This window comes from Microcebus murinus, chromosome 2 (assembly GCF_040939455.1).
Source record: "Microcebus murinus isolate Inina chromosome 2, M.murinus_Inina_mat1.0, whole genome shotgun sequence".
NCBI lineage: Eukaryota > Metazoa > Chordata > Mammalia > Primates > Cheirogaleidae > Microcebus > Microcebus murinus.
Genome location: NC_134105.1, coordinates 27,131,607 through 27,152,946, shown reverse-complemented (window position 1 = coordinate 27,152,946; position 21,340 = coordinate 27,131,607). Strand labels below are relative to the sequence as shown.

The 21,340-nt window shown below is 40.7% G+C and overlaps 1 protein-coding gene across 1 annotated transcript; it reads left to right on the top strand.

Moving 5' to 3' along the window:
* The first annotated feature begins 118 nt into the window (after positions 1–118).
* On the top strand, positions 119–16,625 carry SNIP1 (Smad nuclear interacting protein 1). The gene is made up of 5 exons (XM_012779930.3): positions 119–247; positions 1,510–1,745; positions 2,985–3,084; positions 11,995–12,593; positions 13,519–16,625. Exons 2-5 carry the CDS (start codon positions 1,522–1,524, stop codon positions 13,781–13,783), a joined length of 1,188 nt encoding a protein of 395 aa, XP_012635384.1. The 5' UTR covers positions 119–247; positions 1,510–1,521; the 3' UTR covers positions 13,784–16,625.
* The last annotated feature ends 4,715 nt before the right edge of the window (positions 16,626–21,340 follow it).

Below are 21,340 nucleotides of genomic sequence, written 5' to 3'. Positions count from 1 at the left end.
CTTGTTTGCCGTCACCATGGAAACTTCCCCTCACTTCCTCATGGCCTGGGCGGGGCTTCGGAGTGGGGCGGGGCCAGTAGCGTAAGAGTTTCGTTCTGCGTTAACTTCCGCGAGAGCTCTTGTGCTGGCTTCTCAGGCCTCCAGCCCACCAGGTGTCCCCGGTACTCTTGTAAACAGAGAGAATCGGGGTTCGAGTCCCTGGCTGCGTCCAGGTCGCTATTTGAATGAAGTCGGCAGATCACCTTTGGTAAGTCTCAGTTTTGTCACCTGAAAAACAGGAATCATCTGACCCAACAGAGAAAGGTTGGGGACGCTTCCCAAAGGAAGGCATCTGGGGTTCCCAGGTTTTTAAGAGTTTTTTTTTGTTTTGTTTTGTTTTGTTTTGTTTATTAAGTGGATAAATGGCAACGTAACAGAAAGTTCAGGAGATGGGGGAAGGGATGCTGATGATCTGCCCATGGTTTTACCATCTCCGATTGCATTTCCGTCTCCTCTTCCTTTTGCATTTCCAAACGTAAATGTAGTCACAGTTTTGCGCGCAAATTTGTATCTTGCTTTATAGTTAACAAGTCGGGACTTTCCATTTGCCATTTAGAGTTTGTAAATAGCTTTACTAATGACCACATAAGATCCACAAATTGTCTAAACAGTTTCCTACCGCTAGGCATTTAGGTTGTCTTCGTGTGTCCTAATTACTAATAACGTGGTGTAGGGGCCAAGGGAGCCCCTTTCACCTTCTGAAAGTTCGCTGAAGGATCATCTCAAAAAAAAAAAAAAGCAGATTATTCCTAAACTCCTGAAGACGCAAATAAATTTTTTTAAAAAGGCAGATTACTTGGAGAAAAGGCATGCAAATTTATTTAACGTCTAGACACGGGAGAATGATTGCTCAGCTTCCAAAGGGGTTCAGAAGCTTATATACCATCCTGGTAACAAAGGTTATGGGAGAAGGGAAAACAAATTTTGTTGAGGGGCAATAAAAGATTACTAGAGAAATGAATGGATGGAGGGGAGAGAGATTAATTTGTGATTAACTTGTAAATAAATTAGTTCTCTTTGACAGTGAAAGGGTGTGTTCTGGTTACTTTCCTGGTGTTTCTGGGAGGGGAAGAAAAAAACAATTGTTCCTTTCGGTGGGGCTGGATCTCCGCAGATAAAAGAACTGCAGTTTTGGGAGAGACGGTGTGTGCGCACGAGGAAGGTCAGAGAGACCGTGACGCTTCTTCAGGCCAGCATATTAACGCGCCATATTTTGCTTTCTGAGCCCCAGCAGTGGCAATAAACAACCCTAACAGGGTTGTTTTTTCCTAGAAGTTTGCTTTTAAAAGTCAAAAGCCCGCCACCCAAGCCGGTCCCTGCGGGCCCGCCCACTAGGGGGTCGTCACGTGTTTAACCTCGCTGACGCAAAGATTTCTGGGAGAGCAAGCACCCTGGAAGCGGAAGCCCGGAAGACAAATCGTCATTTCCTTTGGCGAGAGGAGCTCAACGGACCTCTTTTCTCTTGCTCAGATACATCGCAGAATGGAGGCGGTGAAGAGTGAGCGGGAGCGGGGGAGCCGACGAAGGCACCGGGACGAGGACGTGGTGGCGGCGGCGGCGGTGGTGGTGAAGCAGGAGCGGCTCAGTCCGGAACCCGCGCCTCCGGCCCACCGCCGTCCAGACTGCTCTGGCGGTAGCTCGTCCCCGCCGGCCGGCGAGCCGGGCCGCCCCAGCCACCGCGGAAACCGAGCCCGAGGAGTTAGCCGGTAAGTGGGAAACGCCTCAGGATGGCTTTTAGGTAGGGCTCGTTCAGAAAGGAAGACAGGGTTGGCGTCAGAAACACGTTTTGAATACCGATCGCAGCTGCTTAGACTTTATACTGAGGCGGTGGGAGGGACCCAGTTGTGCTTGTGTTAAAGAGTTTTTACTCTGGTACCCGTCACTTCCATTATAGCTGAGTGTTAAGAGCCTAATGCCTCTTCATTCTTGTGGCCCCAGCACTTTGCAGACTGTGGCCCAGCAGATAGCACTGGTCGTCTGTTAAGAGATTTCTCCCCATCTGCCCGCAAATGGAGTGCGGGTGTTGTCTTTCCAGTTATCTGCCCTAAACGTTTCCACATCGAGGTCTAGGTGACCTGTGTGACAGAAACTCTGGGGAGAAATTTTTTGTTTTTCGCATTCATTCAGCATAATTTTACAAAGTGCTATTAGATGCTAAAGACCGTTCTAGGTACTGGGGTTGGAAGAGTGAACAAGATAGATGGTCTTTACCCTCAAGAAATTGGTCATACTCTAGCCCCAAGACAGACGATAACAAGCAAATAAAACAGATTCAATTAGCAATGAATATTAGGGATAGGTTAAAACGGTAGTAAGAGAGATTGGAGGGAAGTGGGAGAAGGCCTCTCTAAAGAGGTGCCATTTGAGCTGAGATCTGAATGATAGTTCTCTACTTTAAAAGGCTGAATAATTCAACCTCTCAAAGATCCAGGCAGAGGAAACAGCATGTGCAAAGAACAGTGAAGTAGAATTAAGTGACTGATGATTGGAATGGGGCAGAAACAGTGTAGTTGGAGTATAACCATCAAGAAGGGGGTGTGGTAGGAATGAGATGGGATAGGGAGGAAGAAGTAAGTAGAGCCGCAGAATGGATGGATTATGTTGGGGGAGGAGGTTGTTGGTGAAGGGAAAAAGAGTGGTGACTTCCGGGTGGTGGTGGTGCCAAGTAGCAAGATGGCATGGGAGAGGAAAGGTTTTTGAGCGGTTGGGAATCAAGAGTTATGTTATCTAAGTAAGAAGGTGCAGTAGGCAGTTGTATATGTGGGTCTGTAACTTAAGGGAGACGTTAAGGGACAGGAAAGTGATGCTCTTGGCTCCTTTAGTGTGGTCAGTACAGACCTTCACAAATGTGGGTTTGTGTTAGTTGGTAAGCCTGATATTTGAAGCTAATTTATATGGGGGAAGGGAAATTGAGATAAAATCCTGTGTACCATGCTCTGAATAAGGTCCCCAGCCAAAAAGAAAAACAAGTCCTCAGGGAGAAGAAGCAAATCTCGGAGTAAGAGAAGCCGAAGTCCTCACCACTCGACAGTCAAAGTGAAGCAGGTAAATGGGGTTGGGGTGTTTTGATGCTGGGTCCAAATCAAGAGCCATTTCCCATAATAGCTAAAGAGCCTGAGTGCCTGTTCCACCTGTACCTGCAATGGTTCCTAAAAACTGAGTGTGTCTTTGTTTTTTCTGCTTGTTTTCTTTAAACTTTTTATTTTGAGATAATTATTGTTTCACATGCAGTTGTCAGAAATAATACAGGGAGATTATCTCTACCCTGTTTCTTCTAATGGCATCATCTAACAGAATTGTAGTACAATATCACAATCAGAATAGTGATCTTAATATGGTCAAGATACAAAACATTTCCATCACCACAAGGATACCTCATGTCCTTTTATAGCGAAACCCACTTCTTTCCCACCTTATCCTTAACTCCTGGCAACTTCTAATCTGTTCTTCATTTCTATAATTTTGTCATTTCAAGCATGTTACATAAATGTAGTCATGCAGTATATAATCTTCGGGGTTGTCTTTTTTCACTCAGAATTCCTTGGAGATTCATTCAGGTTGTTGTATCCATCTGCAGTTCATTCTTTTTTATTGCTAAGTGGTAATCCATGGTATACCATGGATTTGGCCATTTGCCCATTAAGGAACATCTTGGTTGTTTTCTGGTTTGGGCTATTACACTTAAAGCTGCTGTACAAATATTTGTGTACAGGTTTTTGTGTGAACATTAGAAGTCGAAGGTTAAGGTGTCAGCAGGTTTCGTTTCTCCTAAAGAAACCCTCTGTCCTTGGCTTACAGATGACTGCCTTCTCACTATGCCCTTACATAATCTTTCTGCTGTGTACAGGCATCCCTGGTGTCTTTTTCTCTTATTATTTCTCTTATTATAAGTACACCAGCTATAGTAGACCAGGGCCCTACCCTAATTTTAATTCAATCAACTCTTTAAAAACCTAATCTCCAGGCTGGGCGTGGTGGCTCGCGCCTGTAATCCTAGCACTCTGAAAGGTGGAGGTGGGAGGATCCTTTGAGCTCAGGAGTTCAGACCAGCCTGAGCAAGAGTGAGACCCCATCTCTACTAAAAATAGAAAAAAATGAGCCGGGCGGGGTGGTTGCCCTTGTAGTCCCGGCTACTTTGGAGGCTGAGGCTTGAGACCAGGAGTTTGAAGTTGCCGTGAGCTAGGCTGATGCCACAGCACTCTAGCCCCCCAGCAACAGAGCAAGTCTGTCTCAAAAACAACAAAAAAATCTAATCTCCAAAACCAGTTACATTCTGAGGTATTTGGGTTTGGGACTTCAACATAATAGTTTTGGAGAGCACAGTGTAGTCCATAACACTGGCTATACCATTTGCCATTCCACCAGCAATGTATGAGTGATCCAGTTTCTCTATATCTTCACCAGTGTTAAGTGTTACCGCTTTATTTTAGCCAGTCTGATAGCTGTGTAGTGAGTGATATATCATTGTGATTTTAATTTACATTTTCCTGGGGCTAATGATGTTGAACATATTTTCAGGTGCTTATTTGCCATCTGTATATAATCTCTCAAGTGAAATGTCTCCATATTTATTTTCCAATTAGATTATTTGCTGGTTTACTGTACAGTTTTTAAGAGCTCTTTGTGTATTATACATACAGTCCTTTTGGATATGTGGTTTACAAGTTTTTCTCCTAGTCTGTAGCTTGTCTTTTCATTCTCTTAACAGGGTTAAGTTTACCATTTAAGTCCATTATCTGTTTTCAGTTTGTTGTGATATAAGGTATGAGACTTAGGTCAAGGTTCCTTTTTTTGGCCTATGTCCACTTGCATTAGTGTTTGTTGAAAAGCCATCTTTCTCCTCCTCAGTATGTAAAATATAAACTGAGACTGAATTGCTTTTGCTTGATTGTCAAAAATCAGACGGGCATATATGTGTGGGTCTGTTTGTGGGATCTCTATTTTGTTCCCTTTATTGACAAGTCTGTCATTCTGCCAGTACCACACAGTCTTGATTACTATAGCTGTATAAGTCTTGAAATTGTATAGACTGATTTCTCCTGCTGTATTCTTTTTTAAAATTGCTTTAGATATTCTAGTTCCTTGGTGTTCCATATAAATTTTAGAACAGTCTTGTCTATATAAATTTTTGCTGGCATTTTGATAGGAATTGTGTTTAAAATGGTATTTTTGGAGCAAGAATGACTTTTTTATTTAAATCTTCAAATCCATGAATACCATTTGTCTCTCCTTTTATTTAGACCTTCTTAGATTTATTTTATCAGCATTTATAGTTTTCAGCATACAAGTCCTATACTTATTTTGTTAGATTACATTTAGATATTTCCTCTTTTTTGAATAATTATAAATGTTTTTTAGGGGGGTTGTTTTTTAATACAGAGTCTTGCTCTATTGTCCAGGCTGGAGCTCAGTGGTATGATCATGGCTCACCACTGCTTCAAACTCCTAGGCTCAGGGGATCCTCCCACCTCAGACTCTGCTGGAGTAGCTGGGACTACAGGCATGTACCACCACACCCAGCTAGTTTTTTAAAAATTTTTATTAGAGATGCTGTTTCATTATGTTGTCCAGGCTGGTCTCAAACTCCTGGCCCCAAGGCATCCTCTCACCTCATCCTCCCAATGTAAATGTAAATAGGATTACAGACATTAGCCACTGTCCAGCCTATAAATGGTACTTTAAATTTCGATGATTACATGTTCATTACTAGTATGTAGAAATATAATTGATCCTTGCATGTTTATCTTCATCGTGTGTTCTTGCTAAACTCATTTATTCTAGGAGGTTTTTTAAATTATAGATTACTTGGATTTTCTACATAGACAATCATAATCTACAGATAGGGACAGTTTTATTTCTTCCTTACAATAAAATATGCATTTTATTTCCTTTTGTTATTACACTGGCTAGAACTTTAAGCACTATTGTTGAGTAATAGTAGTGAGAGCAGATAAAATCTTGAGAGTTAAGTTCAGTTTTAAACTCTGTTATGGAGTGAAGGTTGAAATACTGGCATTAAGCAAATAGTGTTTTCTGTGAATTTGAGAGATTGGCCACCTTTCTACTACCTTAATTGGAGAAAGGCATATGGTTATATATAAAGAACTTGAGCATCTTTGGATATTTTTATCCTCTGGGGATCCTGGAGCCATTCCCAAGGATACTGAGGGACAGCTGTATTCTCTTTTCTACCTCTGAATCACCATTTTCAAAACAAATACATTGGGCCAGGTGTGGGTGGCTCATGCCTGTAATTGTAGCATTTTGTGAGGCTGAGGTGGGAGGATGGCTTGAGGCCAGGAGTTCAGGACCAGCCTGAGTAACATAATGAGATCCCACCTCTACTAAAAATTTTTTTAGAAATTAGCTGGGCTTGGTGGCGCATACCTGTAGTCCCAGCTACTTTTGAAGCTGAGGCGGGAGGATTACTTGAGCCCAGGAGTTTGCTGTTGGTGGCTCAGCGTGTAATCCTTGCAAACTGGGAGGCCAAGACAGGAGGATTGCTTCAGATCAGGAGTTTGAGACCGGCTTGAGCAAGACTGAGACCCTACCCCTACAATAAAATAGAAAAACTAGCCAGGCATGGTGGTGTACACCTGTAGTCCTAGCTGAATCAGGAGGCTGGGGCAGAAGGAGCGCCTAAGCCCAGGAGTTTGAGGTTGCAGTGAGCTATGATGATGCCACTGCACTCCAGCCCAGGCGACAGAGTAAGACCTTATCTCAAAAAAAAAAAAAAAAACAGAAAACAAATATATTGATTGAGTGCTCATTATAATAACAGAAAAGTATATAAAATATAAACTGAGAGTATAGTGTTTGTAGTTTATGGTTACTCCTCTCATTCCCAAAATTGTACCACCTCAACAAAAAACCTCCACTTCCCTTGTTGCCAGAGGTAATTGCTATAATGGAATCTGTGCCTCTGTCATCATGTGGCTTTCTGTGTCTCTTATTAAGAACACCAGTCACAGGCCGGGCATGGTGGCTCTTGCTTGCAATCCTAGCACTCTGGGAGGGCGAGGCAGATAGATTGTTTGAGCTCAGGAGTTCGAGGTTGTTGTGAGCTAGGCTGATGCCATGGCACTCTAGTAAGACAGAGTCTTACTCTGAGCAACAGAGTAAGACTCTGTCTCAAAAAAAAAAAGGAGAGAGAGAGAACACCAGTCACATGGTGCACATCAACAGTGATCTGTGGACAAAAAAAGAATTTAAAGAATTTATGATTTAAATAAATAAAAATAGAAAACTATAGAAATTTGAAAAAATGAAAAAGGAGCACTAGTCACATGGGATTAATGACCCACACTACAGTATGACCTTATCTTAACTAATTACATCTGCAATGACCCTATTTCCAAATTAAGTCACATTCTGAGGTTTTAGGAAGGACATGAGTTTTAGGGTTCACTGTTCAACCTTTTATAGATGTGTCATGTTTGAGGCATCTGTTAGACATCCCAATGGAAATGTTGAGTGGACAGTGAAATTAGAGACATCTGGGCTGGAGGTAAACATTTGGGAATCATCTGTATGTAGATGTATATAAAGGATTAGGATTAGATGAGATTACAAAGGAAATGAGTGTAGAGATGACCAGCCGACCAAGGACTGAATTCTGGGGTGGTTTAGTGTAAAGAAATGGTGGCAGCATTATCAGCAAAGGGGGCTGGAAAGGAAGAAAAGCAAGAGTAACTTTGGAGCCACAGGAAGGAAGTGTGTTGAGGGCAGAGTGATAGATGCTGTTGGTAGTTAAGTAAAACGAAGACTGAGAATTGGCCATTGGATTTAGCAATGTGGAGGTCATTGATAATTTTAACCACTGATTTTAGTGGAGTAGTAAGGGTGAAACCTGATTAGAAGGGTTGAAGAGAAGACAGTGGAGAGGAATTGGGAACTGATTTTTAAAAAACAACACACTTTTTTGTTTTTCAAGATGGAGTCTCTGTTACTTGGACAACTTTTTGTAGAGATTGGGTTTTGCTATATTGCCCAGGCTAGTATTGAACTCCTGGGCGCAAGCCATCCTCCTACCTCGGCCTCCCAAAATGCTAGGATTACAGGCATGAGCCACAACACCAGGCCCCCTTTGAGGAGAATAACTGCAAAGAGGAGTGAAAAAATGGGGTGGAAATGGAGTCTAGAGAAGAGCATATTCCTATGCTGGTGGTAGTGATCCAGTCGAGACGGTACTGCTGCTGGAGTAATAGTCTTGGTGAGACGGGATGAGATCAAGCTCCCAAGTGTAGGAGTTAACTTTATTTTTTTTTTTTTTTTTTTTTATAAGCAGATTCTGACTTGTAAGGAGTTAACTTTAGATAGCAGCATAAATAGTTCATTTATGATCCCAGGAAGGGAAGGCAGAGGATATGGGTGTAGATACTAATGGGTGGGTAGTTGTCAAAGATTGTTTCTCAGTAAGTGAGGAAGGGACGGGAAGAGCATGTTGGAGATTGAGGAGAGAGAAGGAGTGAAACAGTCTTCTGGGAGAGTGAATAGATCGAGGAACTGTAGGGTAATTCCTGGGTGTCCCTAAGAAGTCATGGGATCGGTGGGGCGAGGTGGCTCACGCCTGTAATCCTAGCACTCTGGGAGGCCGAGGTGGGTAGATTGCTCCAGGTCAGGAGTTTGAAACCAGCCTGAGTGAGACCCCGTCTCTACTATAAATAGAAAGAAATTAATTGGCCAACTAATATATATATAAAAAATTAGCTGGGCATGGTGGTGCATGCCTGTAGTCCTAGCTACTCAGGAGGCTGAGGCAGCAGGATGGCTTGAGCCCAGGAGTTTGAGGTTGCTGTGAGCTAGGCTGACGCCACGGCACTCACTCTAGCCTGGGCAACAAAGTGAGACTCTGTCTCAAAAAAAAAAAAAAAAAAAAAAAAAAAGAGGTCATGGGATCATGCATCTAAGTCAGAATGGTTTGTATTTTCTTCTAACCATGTTCAATTCATCTGTTGGTGCTGGTTGTGGTTCTGCCAGGAAAGTGCAACAAAATGGCACAGAGACAAAGGATTTGAATGTGTGTGCAAGGAATAATCATACTGCTTGACTATGGAACTTAACAAATTAACTGCCCTGTGAGTTGTTTTTAACTCACGCTAGTTTTGAGGCCGGGCCTCGTGAAGCTTCATGGCCCTTCACCTTGGGAACCGTGTGAACTGTTTTTCAGGTTGCATATAACTCATGAACAGAAAACAATAACAAATTTTTCATTAAATTAGGATCCTTTTGTTTTTGAAGTTTTTATTCTATTTTCATAATAAAACACTGGCCCCATGGAAATTTTTTTTTCTAGTGTGACAGTCATGTTTTAAGCTAGACAAGAAGTGGTGAGAGGCTATCAGGGTGAGGGACTGTACACAGGTAGTAGGATCAAAGGATTGGCTGTCTTACTGGGATAAGGATTGTTGGATTTGGGGGTAAAATGTGAGCTAGAAAGATGAATGGTAGCCAGGAAAAGGATTTCTTGAAATTGCAATTATAGTGAGGTTAGTTGTTAGAAACAAAAAGGTCTGTGTATAACAGAGAGTGGGTGGTATTGAAGTGAAGGCATTGGGAGAGAGGAACTCAGAGAACAGAGAGACCAGCATGTTGGAAAACCTGTGTGTGTGTAACCAAAATCACCAAGAATGACGTCAGAAAGTGACTTGAGCTAGAAGTGAAAGGGTAAGAAGGGTAGTAAGAAATGAGGGAAAATGATTTGAGGGTTAATAGATGACAGTAACAGTAAGAGTGGTGTTGATAATGGTCTTGTGTGAGATTCGGAGCTGAGGGTTTTTAGGTAGAAATGAGAGGTTGGGAGTGTTCTAGAATTGGCAGCAAGAAGCAAGGAGAACATTTGCTTTATATCTATGTCCAGAGATTGAGGGTCGGGGTGGGAAGACAAGAACAGCTACCATTTGAGAGAGCTTTGGGGAAGCACTTCCTCAAGGCAGAGGTAGGGTTCTGTTAGAGCAAAAGGGGAAGGGAACTGTCAGAGGAAATGTTAAGGGTGTAGGTTTTCTGAGTTTTCAGTTCCAGGGGGCTTAGTACAATGGTTCAGGAGTTGAAGAATGTTGGACTTTGGAGACAGATACTGGATGTTCAAAACCTCATGGGGATTAGAATACCAGGGAAGCGGGTGTGATGACCAGGAAGGAGTCTGTGGCTTCTCCTAGTGACTCTTAATCTGGGATAAAGGGTGTAATGAGATTAGTCCTGGTGAACTGGAGGCAGATAGCAGTAGCAGTCTTGTGTTTGGGGCTATGAAGGGTGGATGTCTGAGGCTCCCTCTTGATCTTGTCTTTTGGAAGCTAGGAAGTCTAGAGAAATTGAGTCTTACTCAAAGCTAACAGGCCCCCACTTGACTCCTGTTTATGGCAGGTAGAAGGCCTTGGGATGAGGTCTTGGTCACAGTGCATCCACTTTTAGGCTGTTGTGAATGCTGCTATGAACATGGTACGTGTACACATATCTCTTTAAGACCCTGCTTCCATTCTTTTGAAGATATATATACCAGAAGAGAGATCGCTAGATCATATGGTAATTCTATTTTTTTATTTTTTGAGGACCCACCATATTGTTTTCCAAATTAGCCGTACCATTTAAATTTCCACCAACAGTGTACAAGAGTTCCAGTTTCTCCACATCCTCACCAAAACTTGTTATTTTCTGGGGGTTTTTTTTGTTTGTTTTTGTGGTTTTTTTTTTTTTTTTTTTTTTTTTGAGACAGAGTCTCACTTTGTTGCCCAGGCTAGAGTGAGTGCCATGGCGTCAGCCTAGCTCACAGCAACCTTAAACTCCGGGGCTCAAGCAATCCTCCTGCCTCAGCCTCCCGAGTAGCTGGGACTACAGGCATACGCCACCATGCCCGGCTAATTTTTTCTATATATATTAGTTGGCCAATTAATTTCTTTCTATTTATGGTAGAGATGGGGTCTCGCTCTTGCTCAGGCTGGTTTCGAACTCCTGACCTCGAGCAATCTGCCCGCCTCGGCCTCCCAGAGTGCTAGGATTACAGGCGTGAGCCACCGAGCCCAGCCATTTTCTGTTTTTTGATAGTAGGCATCCTAATGGGTATGAGATCACCTAAATATTTAAATAATTCCATAACATCATTAAATGTCTAGTCAGTGTTCATATTTATTTTGTATGGTGGCTTGTAATTTTTGTATAAATTTATCGGTTCAAATCAGGATCAAAATAAGATGTATACATTGTGTCAATGCTTCTTTTAAGCCTCTTTTGTCTGTAGATTCCTGTTCTCTCTCTGTTTTTTCCCTTTGCAGTTTATTTGTAATTTACATCACATGGAGTAAAGAGATAGGGTCTCTGGAATCCTTCCGCCTCAGCCCTCTGAATAGTTGGGACTATAGGCACGCACCACCACCCATTCCTGGCTAATTTTTTTGAATTGTGTTTTTGTAGAGATAGGGTCTTGCTGTGTTGCTCAGGCTGGTCTTGAACTCTTGGCCTCAAGTAGTCCTCCACTTCAGCCTCACAAAGTACTGAGATTACAGGGTGAGCCACTGCCCCTAGCCAAAGTAAGATCTTGTCGAATTACTATTATATTTTCATTTTTGGCAGAAGAGAAAGCTAGCTTTTTTCTTTACATATCTTGTACATGACTACTTAACTAACTCTTTGTTAATTCTGTTTTCTGTACACTCTTCTTTGTAAATTTGCCTTTGTTTGAAAGGGAGAGGATTATTTTTTCTTCTCCTTTCCATGCCAAATAATCTCCTTTTTTTTTTAGGGCTCTGGACATGGGCATCTGCTGTTGGGATTATAGTTGAGTAGCGGCATGGTATATTGTCTTTGTGTCCTTGCAAGGGAACATAACCACCACAGATAGTCTTATTTGTGTGGGACATTTTATTCTAACGGGCAAAGTGCCTATTACAAATGACTTTTTGAGTGCAGCTTATTCATAGACTGTGCACTGCCTTTAATTTACTGAGTCTGTTTGAATTTCAGGAACGTGAGGATCATCCCCGGAGAGGACGTGAGGATCGGCAGTACCGGGAACCATCAGAGCAGGAACACAGGAGAGCTAGGAACAGTGACCGAGACAGACACCGGGGCTATTCCCACCAAAGGAGAAAATCTAATGAGAGGCCTGGCAGTGGGCAGGCTCAGGGACGGGATCGAGACATTCAGAAACTGCAGGCTCAAGAAGAAGAGCGAGAGTTTTATAATGCTAGGCGTCGGGAGCATCGCCAGAAGGACGAAGTTAGTGGCAGTGGTAATGAGTCTCAGGAGTTGGTTCCTCGGCCTGGTGGAAACAACAAAGAAAAAGAAGTGCCCGCTAAAGAAAAACCAAGCTTTGAACTTTCTGGGGCACTTCTTGAGGACACCAACACCTTCCGAGGTGTAGTCATTAAATATAGTGAGCCCCCAGAAGCACGTATCCCCAAAAAACGGTGGCGTCTCTACCCGTTTAAAAATGATGAGGTGCTTCCAATAATGTACATACATCGACAAAGTGCTTACCTCCTGGGTCGACACCGCCGCATTGCAGACATTCCAATTGATCATCCATCTTGTTCAAAGCAGCATGCGGTCTTTCAGTATCGGTATGTATATATATATGGGGGAAGAAACTAAAATGTGAGCACAAGCTGAATTTCTCAGTCAGGATCACCAAGATTTGCGTACATGTTTATGCAGAAGAATCCCATGCCCCTCACATAAAATGCTAGTTCTAACGAGTATGCCTTTTGAATAATTGCTTACATTTGTATGGGAGCATTAAACTTCGTGTGAGAAACCCAGATTTTGAATCTAGCCACTGCCACCTAACCTTGGGACAAGCCACTCTCTGGGCCTCGGTTTATACCTGCTTCATGAGGCTATTATGAGGGTTAAGTGGAAATGTAACTGAAAATGCCTGTCATTTGTGTTAGCTGAATCTGGATCTTGATAGCTTGTATGGTACATCTGTTACATTAGATTCTCATTAACAATCCTGTGAGGAGGGTAGGACAGGTATTAATATCCCCATTTGACAGAAAACTGAAGCTCACTTAACACCAAGTGACTTGGCTAATAAATGATCACCATGGTAGAATTCTGGCTCAAATATATAGCTCCCTTGACTCTGAAGTCCAAGTCCACTGTTTTTCATATTTGGACAGGAGCTAAGATATATTGAAATAGTGGTGAAAGAAGCATTGGATTGATTATAAACAACAGCAAAAAAATGTATTTTCTTAACCACAGCAAGAGGCTTTGGATTGTACATTTCCATCTTCTCATCTCCCCCTATCCCTCAGCAACCAGTTCTCACCTTTTCTATTAAGTGTATTTTAAACTCCCAATTTCCCTACCCAGGGAAGGGAAATTCAAGTTTTCCCCTTGAATTCTTGATTTCCTAGAGTTTTAACTTGGACTGTGTTCACGCCAGGTTATTTACTTAAGCTGTCTTAGCACAGAGCTTTAGAGAAACTGGGTGATCCAAGTCAGGGTTTTGCTTACAGGTTTCTCTTTTTTCTCTCCTAGGCTTGTGGAATATACTCGTGCTGATGGCACAGTTGGTCGAAGGGTGAAACCATACATCATTGACCTTGGCTCAGGCAATGGAACCTTCTTAAACAACAAACGTATTGAGCCTCAGAGATACTATGAACTTAAAGAAAAGGACGTACTCAAGTTTGGGTTCAGTAGCAGAGAATATGTCTTGCTCCATGAGTCATCAGACACTTCTGAAATAGACAGGAAAGAAGATGAGGATGATGAAGAGGAGGAAGAAGTGTCTGACAGCTAGCAAAACTAAGAACCTAAATTATTGAGACACCTTTTTTTTCTTGGAAGGCTTTGACTCAGAGAGCACTGTGGGGCTCTCTGTAATGCCTCTTAATGCCTTAAGTCTTTCCTCTGTTGCTGACCAGCTTATGTTACAGTTTATGAACACTGATTTATGTTTTGTTGAACCTTTTTCTGGGGCACATCAGCCACATGCCTGGGGGCATTTGTTTTCAGAACAGTCTCACCAATTATAGCACATCCATGTTTTAATAGAAGTGTTGTGGCTTTAGTTGGTCCTTTCAGAACTGCTGCCTAGGAAACTGTAAACGCTTGGTTAAGGGGGAATTATGGCTTGTTCTCTTTGTACAGTTAACTTTATTTATATAGTTGTTTAAGCTTTGTGGACCAGGTGTGTTTGTTTTGGGGGCAAACCCCTGAGCAGAGAATCTTACTAAGCTTTGGTTATCACCAAAACAGTCTCCTCTATATACCAAAGCTTTGACCTGGTTGAGCTCTTGAGTCATATAAGTTGATTTTGCACTTAGGTTTTGGGGGTGGGAATTTACTGCAGCCAATAAACATTATTGACTATTTAACTTAAACAGATGCTTTAAAGCACCTGCTTAAGCCTACAGACTACACAGAAGGATCATGGCAACTACCAACGGGTGCTGATTTAATGTCACGGAAGAGTGAAATGGGTTGTGGATCTGATCTCCACGAGAGAATCCCTGATTTCTCCATGGAGCATGTACATAACAATTTTGATCATATTAACTGTTCTTCAGTTTTGTATTTTTACTCAAATGTTATCTCCTTTTTTCTTTGAGAAATACACTGTCACTTATGTGGCAGGGTCCTCATGTTATTCTAACAACATGTGTATATGTCTAAAGGAAGTTGTTTTGTTTACATATTTCTAAACATTTCATCTTTAAAAAAATTGTTCAGAGAGGTTGTATTTACCTTCCCAAGGCTAGAAAGCAAGGGAATTACCCATGTTTCCTAATTTTCCACCAGAGGAATATGTGTAAGTAGAAAAGTATTCACTACTTACATATAGTGTGTATGTATGTACATATATAAATTGTGTGTTAAAGAGCTGATACTGATTTTCATATGACAATGTTAGGCAAAGGTCTCCCTGCATTTTAAGAGCAGGTTTTCATTTATATGTATTTTTGAGATAGAAAATAAAATTTGTAAATATAGCCCCATTTCAAAGAGTAATACTTTCCTAGCATAGAAGACCTTGTTTTCATAGGTCTGTTTGCTGCTAAAGGGGACTTTGTATATCAGTATTTTTAAGATAAAAATAGATAACTATATGGGGTATTGTGGGACAAGTCATATGCAGTTGGCCTTCACATCAGTGAGATACCAGTCCTGCTATTTCATCTTCAGGTGGTGATGGGGGGGGGTTGGAGAGAAAGGAGATGATACAACTCAATCAGTACTGCTACTGACTGTTCCCTTTGGATTGAAACTTCTGATGCTATTAAATTAGATTATCTTCCTTTCAATTGTTTTTACATTATGATCTCACATACCTGTATGCTCTGGGCTAAAGGTTGGCCAGTGTGGGGAGGGGCAGCGAATTTTCATTCAAAATAATTAAAAGATCCTGTTTGAAGAATGAACGCTTAATAAGATCATTACATGAAAAGATGAAGGGTGTATTCTACATTGGCTACCATAATTGCTATTTTCCTCACTTTGATATGTGCCATTGATCACATATTACGTATGTGCATGTCTAAGAAGATTTTATTTTGATGAATTTTTACTTGATCCAGACTGATGGTTTTCTCTCTTCTGGGATTAGACACTAGTCTGGTATTTCATTCCAGGGCCTCCTTGATCAGTCTGTGCTGCTAGTACTGCTTCCTGGTAGCCTTGGTCTTTGCCTCAAACACCATCTTGGTGGGCATTGTGCTAGAGGCCCTGACTGTATAGTTAACTTTTGCTTTAGTGGTGGAATAGCTTCCTGGATTAAGAGATTTTTCATGCTACACATCTGGAGAGGTGTTCTTTTGTTTTTGTTTTCGCCTTCCCACTCTTTTTGAAGAAAGAACATCAAAGCAAAGATACTACTCATCTCCAAGGAGAGATATCACCAGCAGACTTCTCATGTGAAGTTGACATAATGCTAAAGCTTTCTTCTTGAATTAATGCATTCTGATTAGGAACTCGTGCTCATCTTAGCTATTTGCACCTTCGTCATTACCTTTTCTTCACTGTGGCTTGTTTGCCACAAGTCATTGTTGTCAAAATCAAAACAGCCCTTTGTTTCTGAGCCATACCCCTAAGTCCTCTATGGTGGTCCACAGTTCTGTAGAGGTATGGGACAGAATCTTCAGATTTTTCCCCTGGAGTCTCTTCCTAGATGTATCCTGGTTTCCTCATTCTAATATTGACAAAGGACAGCTCATTAGGTGCAACTGGTGATGTGATGTAGCTTTCAAATACCTTTATTGTGTCCTGGTGATAAGCTAAAGCAGAAATAATCAATTGAGATACTAGAAGATTTTTAAACAGTTTTTTAAATTGTATTAAGTATGCCAATATACAATATAGCTTGGTTTGAAAAAGCTTAGAATTTAAGTATATATTTCAGGTTGATTATCATTTGATACATTGCACAGGTGGTTATATTTTTTAACATTCTTCCCATTATGGACATGAGTTGTGCATCTGAGGAACAAAATGATGTCATGTTAATTGGAATCTAAATGTGCACACAACACACCAGCAATGCTTGTGAAATAATGTTCTAAGCCCACATGTTCCTGGGTATGTGAGTTTATGTCAAGTGAAAAGGCTACTTAATTTAAATTAAAGCTTTGGAATTTAAAGCTTCATTTGGTCTCCTGGGTAAAGTTTTCAGTATATTTATCAAATGGGAAACAATTTTAAAAGACAGTTGATTTGTTCACGCTTACTCTAAAGCGAGTTAATCCAATCAACAGTTGCATTAGTTTATGCAGTTGATTTACAGCTGTGATTTAGAATTCTGGAGCAATAGCTCAGCATGGTGGCTATAGTCCCAGCTACTCCAGAGGCTGGGGCAGAAGGATTGCTTCAGCCCAAGAGTTTAAGACCAGTCTGGGCTGGGTGCAGTGGCTCACGCCTGTAATTCTAACACCTTGAAGGCCAATTTGGGAGGATTGCTTGAGGCCAGGAGTTTGAGACCAGCCTGAGCAAGAGCAAAAGCCCCGTGTCTACTAAAAATATAAAAAATTAGCCAGGTGTGGTGGCTCATGCCTGTAATCCCAACTACTCAGGAGACTGAGCCAGGAAGATGGCTTGAGCCCAGGAGATTGAGGCTACAGTGAGGTATGATCACGCCACTGCACTCCAGCCTGGGCAACAGAGCAAGACTGGTCTCTTGAAAAAAAATTTTTGTTTTCTTCAAGAAATGAAGCTACTAGTCTGAATGAAAAAGACAGCATTTCCAATCTGAAACTAGGGAAATTAATTAGATCTAAAGAACAAGCGAAACTGTCTAGGTTAGAAAATGGCTTTTAAAGAACCAGATTTCAGAATTAAAAATCACTTGTTGGCCAGGTGTGGCGGCTCACGCCTGAAATCCTAACACCATGGGAGGCTGAGGCAGGAGGATTGCTTGAGGTCAGGAGTTTTGAGACCAGCCTGAGCAAGAGTGAGACCCCTGTCCCTATTAAACATAAAATATTGGCCTGGCGTGGTGGCTAATTCCTGTAATCCCAACCACTCAGGAGGCTGAGGCAGGAGGATCACTTGAGCCTAGGAGTTTGAGGTTGCAGTGAGTGAATGATGATGCCACTGCACGCTAGCCCAGGTGACAGGACAGAGTGAGATTTTGTCTCAAAAAAATCGTAATCTCACCACTTTCTGGAGGCTGAGGTAGGAAGATCACTTTAGCCCAGGAGTTGAAGACCAGCCTGGGCAACACAGCAGGATCCATCTCTACAAAACAATTTTTTAAAATTAGCTTGGTTTTGTGGTACGTGCTTATAGTCCCATCTACTCAAGAGGCTGAGCCAGGAGGATAGCTTGTGCCTGGGGGTTGAAAGTTGCAGTGAGCTGTAATCACACTACTGTATTTCAACCCTGGGCACCAGAGCTAGACCTTTTCTTAAAAACCAAAAAAACAAAAACCTCTTGCAATTTTACTAACAGCAAATCAATACTTTAAGAAAACCTTGTTCTAACATAGGGGACCAAATATTTTTAGTTTTTTAAAATGCATTTTTAATATCAAAGCTCTTATCTTTTTTTTTTTTTTTGAGACAGAGTCTCACTTTGTTGTCCAGGCTAGAGTGAGTGCCGTGGCGTCAGCCTAGCTCACAGCAACCTCAAACTCCTGGGCTCGAGTGATCCTTCTGCCTCAGCCTCCCGAGTAGCTGGGACTACAGGCATGTGCCACTATGCCCGGCTAATTTTTTATATATATATATCAGTTGGCCAATTAATTTCTTTCTGTTTATAGTAGAGACGGGGTCTTGCTCTTGCTCAGGCTGGTTTTGAACTCCTGACCTTGAGCAATCCGCCCGCGTCGGCCTCCCAAGAGCTAGGATTACAGGCGTGAGCCACAGCGCCCGGCCAAAGCTCTTATCTTTTTTGTCAGGGTTGAGGTCTGGCTACATTGCTCAGGCTGGTCTTGAACCCCTGGCCTCAGCCTCCCAAGTAGTTGGGATTACAGGCATGTATCATGGGACCCAGCTCAAACCTCACATCTTTTTTTTTTTTTCAGCATATTATGGGGGTACAAATGTTAAGGTTACGTATATTGCCCATTCCCCCACTACCCCCTCGAGTCAGAGCTTCAAGCATGACCATCCCTCAAACATTGCACACCTCACTCATTGTCAAACCTCACATCTTTAGAAAACTTACAAATAATTTTCTTATTATAGCTGACTTAATCACATGCAAAATGTTTTTCATAAATTTTTCCATAAACCTTATCATGACTTAGACCACTGACAACATTGTTGAACTTTCTACTTTGTTCTGTACATCTTAAATAACCAGTCATTTTGTATTTAGACAAAAATTCACACAAGATTATTTCTCATAAAATTATTCATTTTTCTTTTTAGCCTTCCTGACCAAAAATATATCTTCATATCCGTAACTTTCTTCATATCTCTCCTACTTTTTGGTTCGTTTCTATCTTGTTCCATATTTTGAAACAACCTTTAAATAACCTCCAAATTAGGCAAAATTATTCTTTTTTAAACAACAGATTTTATGCCTTTGTAATGATTTTTTAAAGTTAAAAACACAACTTATTTTGGGGGGGACACATTTTATATACAGAATTACATATATATTAGCATTTTGAACTCTTAGTAACATTAAATTTTTTAGTGAAAATCTAGGATGCAAGAAATCTTAAATTGTCACATATCAGTATTTTATAGATGAGAACCATTTTATAATTTTAAAAATGTTAATATACATAATTTTATGTATATTAATAGGCTTATATTAATTAAATGTATTTAGTCTTCCTATAAAATTAAGCCAAGAACAAATTTATTTATGTTCAATTTGTTTCAGTTTCTTGTTAAAATTTATTTGGAAATTATCCAGACATTTAATGAGAATCTATTATTTAATTTTTTCTCTCTTTTTTTTATTTCAGCATATTATATATGTAGAAATGCAAATCAAAACTACATGAGATATGATCTAACCCCAGTGAGATTGGCCTGTATCAAGAAATCCCAAAACAACAAAAGCTGGTGAGGATATGGAGAGACAGGAACACTTTTACACTGCTGGTGGGACTGCAAATTAGTGCAGCCTTTGTGGAAAAGAATTTGGAGATACCTCAAAGAGCTAAAAATAGAAATACCATTCTACCCAGCAATAGCATTTTTAGGCATCTACCCCAAAGAGCATAAGACATTCTATTATAAAGACATTTGCACCCGAATGTTTTTCATTTTTTTTTGAGGCAGGGTCTTGCTCTGTTGCCTGGGTTAGAGTGCAGTGGTGTGATCATAGCTTACTGCTATCTCAAACTCCTGGGCCCAAGCGATCCTCCTGCTCAGCCTCTGGAGTAGCTGGGACTATAGGTGAACACCACAATGCCCAACGACTATTATTTAACATAACTTTAGATTTCAAATTACATAAAAAGTGCATTTATAGATGCCTATTCTATTTACATGTACCTAACTTATTTATTTTTTAACAGTTTACTTCGATTACTTATGATAACTGAGATAGTAGACAAAGCTAGTCATCATTTCAAGTTAGTTTTCTATTAACCATATCTATAACCTGTAAATATAAGGTGTTCACCTAAGTAGGAACCTTAAAGTTAAATATGTGGGTATTTTGCCAGTAACTTAGAAGATACAGCTGTTTTCATTAAACCAACATTAAATTAGTCTTATCCAAAAATTATACAAAGATCATTTTGTTTTAGGCTGGGTGTATAGTTTTATAACCTTCATGTTAAACCCTGACACGACACCTTAAACTATATATCAGAGACAAATATAAAACTGACTAGTAAATCCTGGCAAACATGTCTGCTGACAGTTCTGAAGACATTTCTATTTTTATTTAATTAGCAATTTTAAAACCGGCTTATTTATTAAAGATTTACTAAAGTCATGTGAACTAACAGGCACTTTGGTTAATTATTATATATTTTATATGAGCATCTATCTAAATAGAATTTCTTAAGAGATTTCTGGCTGATTTTGCCAGGTTTTACCATGTACACCTATATAATACATTTACGTATACATAAAAAAATCTAGACACATATACACACATAAATATCTTACAGCTTTCTTTTTAGAATTTTAGTCATTAAATGTCTGGATCATTTTCAAATCATGTAATACACTAGTTTATAAAAGACAGTTGGATCCAAATTATATTTCTGACAAAATTGAAACCAGTACATATGACTAAACTCTATTTGCCCATATAGGTAATCTAATGAAGGCTGTGGATCAAAAGAAAAAAAATCCCACCTAAAGTTATGACAGTGAAATTAGAGAACACTGAAAATTGGAGAGCTGAGGCTGAAGAAGTAAGCAGGAGCCTAGTGAAAACACCATTTTACACATTGCTCTTAGAGATAAAAGCTATGGACTTAGTCAGCAGTACGTATATTAGATGATTTCCTCCTCACAGCAACTGTATTAGGTAGATTCTATTATTACTTTCACTTTACAGATGAGGGAGTTGAGACAAGTGAAATCTAGTTACTTGCCCCAGGTGGCACATTTTATCAATGCAGAGGTAGGATTTCCAACAGGTAGTTCTGCCTCCAGTTTGTGCCCTTAACCCCTACACATACTTGTCTCTCTAATGGGCAATGGGAAGCCACTGAAAGGGTTTTTTTTTTTTTTTTTTGAGACAGAGTCTCGCTTTCTTGCCTAGGCTAGAGTGAGTGCCGTGGTGTCAGCCTAGTTCACAGCAACCTCAAACTCCTGGGCTCAAGCTATCCTCCTGCCTCAGCCTCCCGAGTAGCTGGGACTACAGGCACAAGCCACCATGCCCGGCTGATTTTATATATATATTAGTTGGCCAATTAATTTCTTTCTATTTTTATGGTAGAGAC